The following is a 4,187-nucleotide window of genomic DNA, read 5'->3' on the forward strand; positions in this document are numbered from 1 at the left end:
GGTTCATAAAACGTTGATGTTTTTGGTGTCAAAGACATAAAAGAAAATAGAAAAGCAGAGACAGACCTGATGGAGTAAGGACAACAGAAGCGGGATTCCCGGTCCCTCTGGTCTGCCTGCATCTGGAGCAGTCGTCCAATGACCTTAAAAAGCCCCTGGGCATTTCTGTGGGTCAGTTTACATTGAGGAATGAATCACAAACTGTTTCTCTAAACCCCAGAAAACTTGTCAGAGGAAAAGCAAGACAGTTTGATTGGCATCTTCTGGATTTAAGGTAGGTAAATGGCAAACCCTGTGGTGTAAAGTGCTTTGAGCGGTCGTCAGGAAAAGGAAAGTACTGATCGTTTTCCCAATTATCTCTAACTGAGAAGTAAAAAAAAAAAAAAAAAGAAAGAAAAAAGAAAGAAAAGTGAGAAATGCTACCAGTGCTCATTTTAAAGAGCATTAAAAATAGGTGCCATTACCTTTTCTTCAAGCTTTTTATTGTTCATTTTACAATATTATACCATGCATTGAACATCGGTTTAGGGCAGAACTTCTCAGGCCACCCCTGGGGGAGGGGGTCACAGTGAGGTGCCAGGGGAGGGGTGAGGGGCTTCCAATGGAATATGACACGCTGGACATAAGTGTACCACTGCTGTAATGCTTGAATGATAACAAGCCTCCAGTCACTAGGTGGCAGCAACTCATACAATGGTTTGTACAGATAAAAATATACATGTTATCAGGTTCTCAATAGTATTTCAATACATGGGAGTGTGAATGTGGAAGGTATGGGGGGCATGAAAACATTTATGACAGAAAATAACCGAGAACCACTGCTTTAGGGACTGGTATAAGTAAAGAGCTTATTTTTGTTTAAATTTACCAAACTTAATATATATGTACATGTATGTATATACATATATATATATATGTATATATATATGTATATATAGATATATATATACATATATATATATATATGTATGTGCATATATATATGCATATATATGCATAAATATATGCATATATATGCATGCATATATATATATGCATAAATATATGCATGCATATATATATACATATATAAACACATATGTGTGTGTGTTTAATTATATACTGTATGAATATACTGTATATGTATATATATATTAAGGCTTGGCTTTGATAAAATAAAAATACTGTACAGTGCATTTGATTTTCAACGTACTGCCTTATGAACGAAAGCGCCGTAACATTTGTTGTGCAAACACTATCAATATCAGCTATTTTCATACAGTAGCAGTTAAATAAAATATTCAGTGAAAATCTCAACTTAAATAATGTAATCGAAGCAAATACAACTAAATACTAAAGCTTATTGCCACTGCCAAGGCATTCATGTTATCCTGTTTGTTCTATATATACAGTATATATACATAAAAAACTGCCCAGAAAACATTGAGTCACAATCATAACTTTAAAAGAGACCATTTCTGAGGTAACAGCAGAAACATCTTTCTTTTAATCAGGCAGCAGAAAAACTGTCTATGTTCAGTACCAAATGTCACAGTGTGAGGTGAGGCACAAAAAAGCTCAACTCTGGGATTTACTGTGCAGAGGACTAGTCTGTAAAGTTCATGTTTATACAGGACTTAACTGGTGTTTACATCGACAGTCAGATGTTAGCAATCAGCAGCGCTAGGCAATAATAACAAAAACTGCGTTATCGTGCAATTAAATAATTGTCGGTGTGCAATGCGATAATAACTCGTTAAGTTGCCCAGCCTTAATATATATGTGCATACATATACATATAAACACATTATAAACATATATATGTATACATGTGTATAGATGTGTATATAAATACACAGATAAACAGAGAGGCTGACTTAACTTTTTTTTTTTTTTTTTACACAAACACATCACAAACATGGAAAGGATGACAAGGTCGTGACGTCTCTTGAACTGGATGTGAATGTGTTCTGCGTTTACCTGGCAGATGGCAGGAGGTTGAGAACACTGTTCAGAATGTAGTGCAGGTCTGCGTGTCCCTGTTCTACGAGCAGAACCACAGCATCGCAGCAGGCGATGCGCACCAGAGCAGAGTCACTGCAGCACTGTTCCCACAGACACTCAAGTGCTGGACCCTGAGAAACCACAGCAAGAAAAAAAAAAAAAATTCAAATGTTTGTTCAAAGCCAAAATCAGTCTGAACAGGAACAGGCTGACTTTTTCATGTGGATTTTAAAATTGTTTAAATTTTTTTTATTATTATTATTTTGTTAATAATTTTGTTTCCGTAAAAGATGCCTAATTAATTTATCTTACAAGTTAGCCAATCAGAAGAAGCTAAACGCTTCTGGGTAAGGAAGGGGCACAAATAATGTAATGTATTTCCCGGACTATAACGGTCACTCTGGAGTATAAGTCGCACCAGCCAAAGGATGAAAAAAAAGTGCGATTTACAGGAGTAGCAGATACTGGTACAGAAGACTAGAGTGCCCTCTAGAGGTGTGAAAATAACAAACATGGAATTAAATATTTTAATATATAAGTTGCACCTGAGTATACGTCGCAAACCTAGCCAAAGGATGAACAAAGGTAAGGGCAAACCTAGCCAAAGGATGAAAAAAGGCGAGACTTATAGGGCGGAAAAAACGGTAATGATACAGGCATCTTTAATATCGTTTCATTTTTTTTGTTTTGACTAAGCAGTTTTCATTTTCTGTTTTAATCCTCTGTTTTGTAAGGAAAATCAAAGGACATGGACTAAATATAGACATATCTAAATATAAATATATATAGATACATATATCCTCCTTCTGTGCTGTAACAAAAAACAAGACTTTTGCTCAAAATCCTGTTATTTTTACCATGTATTTTGAATGCATAATTGTTTAAAAATATTTTCAGCATTATTGTTTGCATCAATATATGAATAAAATTACCATGTTTTGTACATGGAAAAATCTACTGTGATTTTCACTTTTGTTAAGGAAAAAAAATAAGAGCAGAATTCGTTCCGGTGTCAGTGACATGACCCACCTGCACAGACGACTGCGTAATTTGTCCGTTTCGACCTTTCTCCTTCAGCACGGCAGCGATGAGGTTTCTCACCGTCTGACCAAAGAGGGATCAATCACAAATGTATACGTATAAATGTACGTTGTAGTTTTACAGACAGGTTGGTTACATTCAGATTTGAGCATCGTCTGATAAAAGCCCACATGAGGGCTAGTCTTTAGCGGCTATACGTTAGCATCTTACCTGCGCTTGGATGACGGGGCTGGAAAAATCAATCCGTGTCTTCACCCCATCCATCATGTCAGAGAGTCATACCTGAGACACAGGAACAAGACAGATTTTATTTTTTTAAAATTTCAAATTAATTAAGGAAGGGGGACAATTTGCTAACATGGGAATTCTTGAAGGAACAGAATTTTTTTTTTTTTTTTGACGTGCTATATAATTTTTTTTACAGTAGTCAACACAATCAGTCAATCAGAAAAAAAAAATGACACGGTCAAGTCATTTGTTTACATTAGCTAAACTCCTATTAGGTTGCCATATTGCTAGAACTGTTTGTCAAGATCATTGGTCCTGCTGTCAAGCCTCAGTTTTTACTCGCGTAACACTTTTTCCAAACCTATTCTAAAACAATGGCAGCTACTTCATCTGTTTTTTCCTCTACTAATGTTTGTGAAGTTTCCATTTAGCTCCTTTTACTCCTGATGTCTCTATATGAAACAGCAGCGTCTTCTTTGTGTCTAATTTTTGAGGTTACACAAAAATGCAGCAGCTGCAGTACCAACGTTGGTCAGCAGAGGCGGTCGTTTTTAGACAGCTAATCAGCTGACAAGACATTTCACGAAAGCTAGATTAGAATTTGTACGATCTAATCAGAATCTTCTTTATTTACATAAGCGCATGCAGTTTTTCTTGTTAAATTAAAAATGTATAAAATATATAAATAAAATGAAATAAAAAAATAAAATACAGACAAAAGACAAGATATTAAAGAGAAATAATGTAATTGTTATTAGGGATAAAATTACAAAATAAAATTGGAAATTTTAAATTGCATAAAAAAAGTTTAAAAAAATTATTTAATTGATCGAGCTACTACTGGTTAAATGAGCAATTTGCTGAATCAACAATGTCCTGACGTGTTATATATATATATATATATATATATATATATATATATATATATACATATA

General features: G+C 34.6%; 1 protein-coding gene across 1 annotated transcript in view; it reads right to left on the minus strand.

Moving 5' to 3' along the window:
• focad (focadhesin) overlaps positions 1-4,187 on the minus strand; it is a 44,482-nt gene that overhangs the window by 35,125 nt on the left and 5,170 nt on the right. The window contains exons 2-5 of the mRNA XM_017036400.2: positions 3,235-3,306; positions 3,013-3,087; positions 1,960-2,114; positions 67-165 (exon numbers count right to left, since the gene is read on the minus strand). Coding sequence (XP_016891889.1) covers positions 67-165; positions 1,960-2,114; positions 3,013-3,087; positions 3,235-3,291 — 386 coding nt within the window. The 5' untranslated portion in view covers positions 3,292-3,306. The remainder of the gene's footprint in view (positions 1-66; positions 166-1,959; positions 2,115-3,012; positions 3,088-3,234; positions 3,307-4,187) is intronic.

Source organism: Cynoglossus semilaevis, chromosome 1 (assembly GCF_000523025.1).
Source record: "Cynoglossus semilaevis isolate Cse_v1.0 chromosome 1, Cse_v1.0, whole genome shotgun sequence".
Lineage (NCBI taxonomy): Eukaryota > Metazoa > Chordata > Actinopteri > Pleuronectiformes > Cynoglossidae > Cynoglossus > Cynoglossus semilaevis.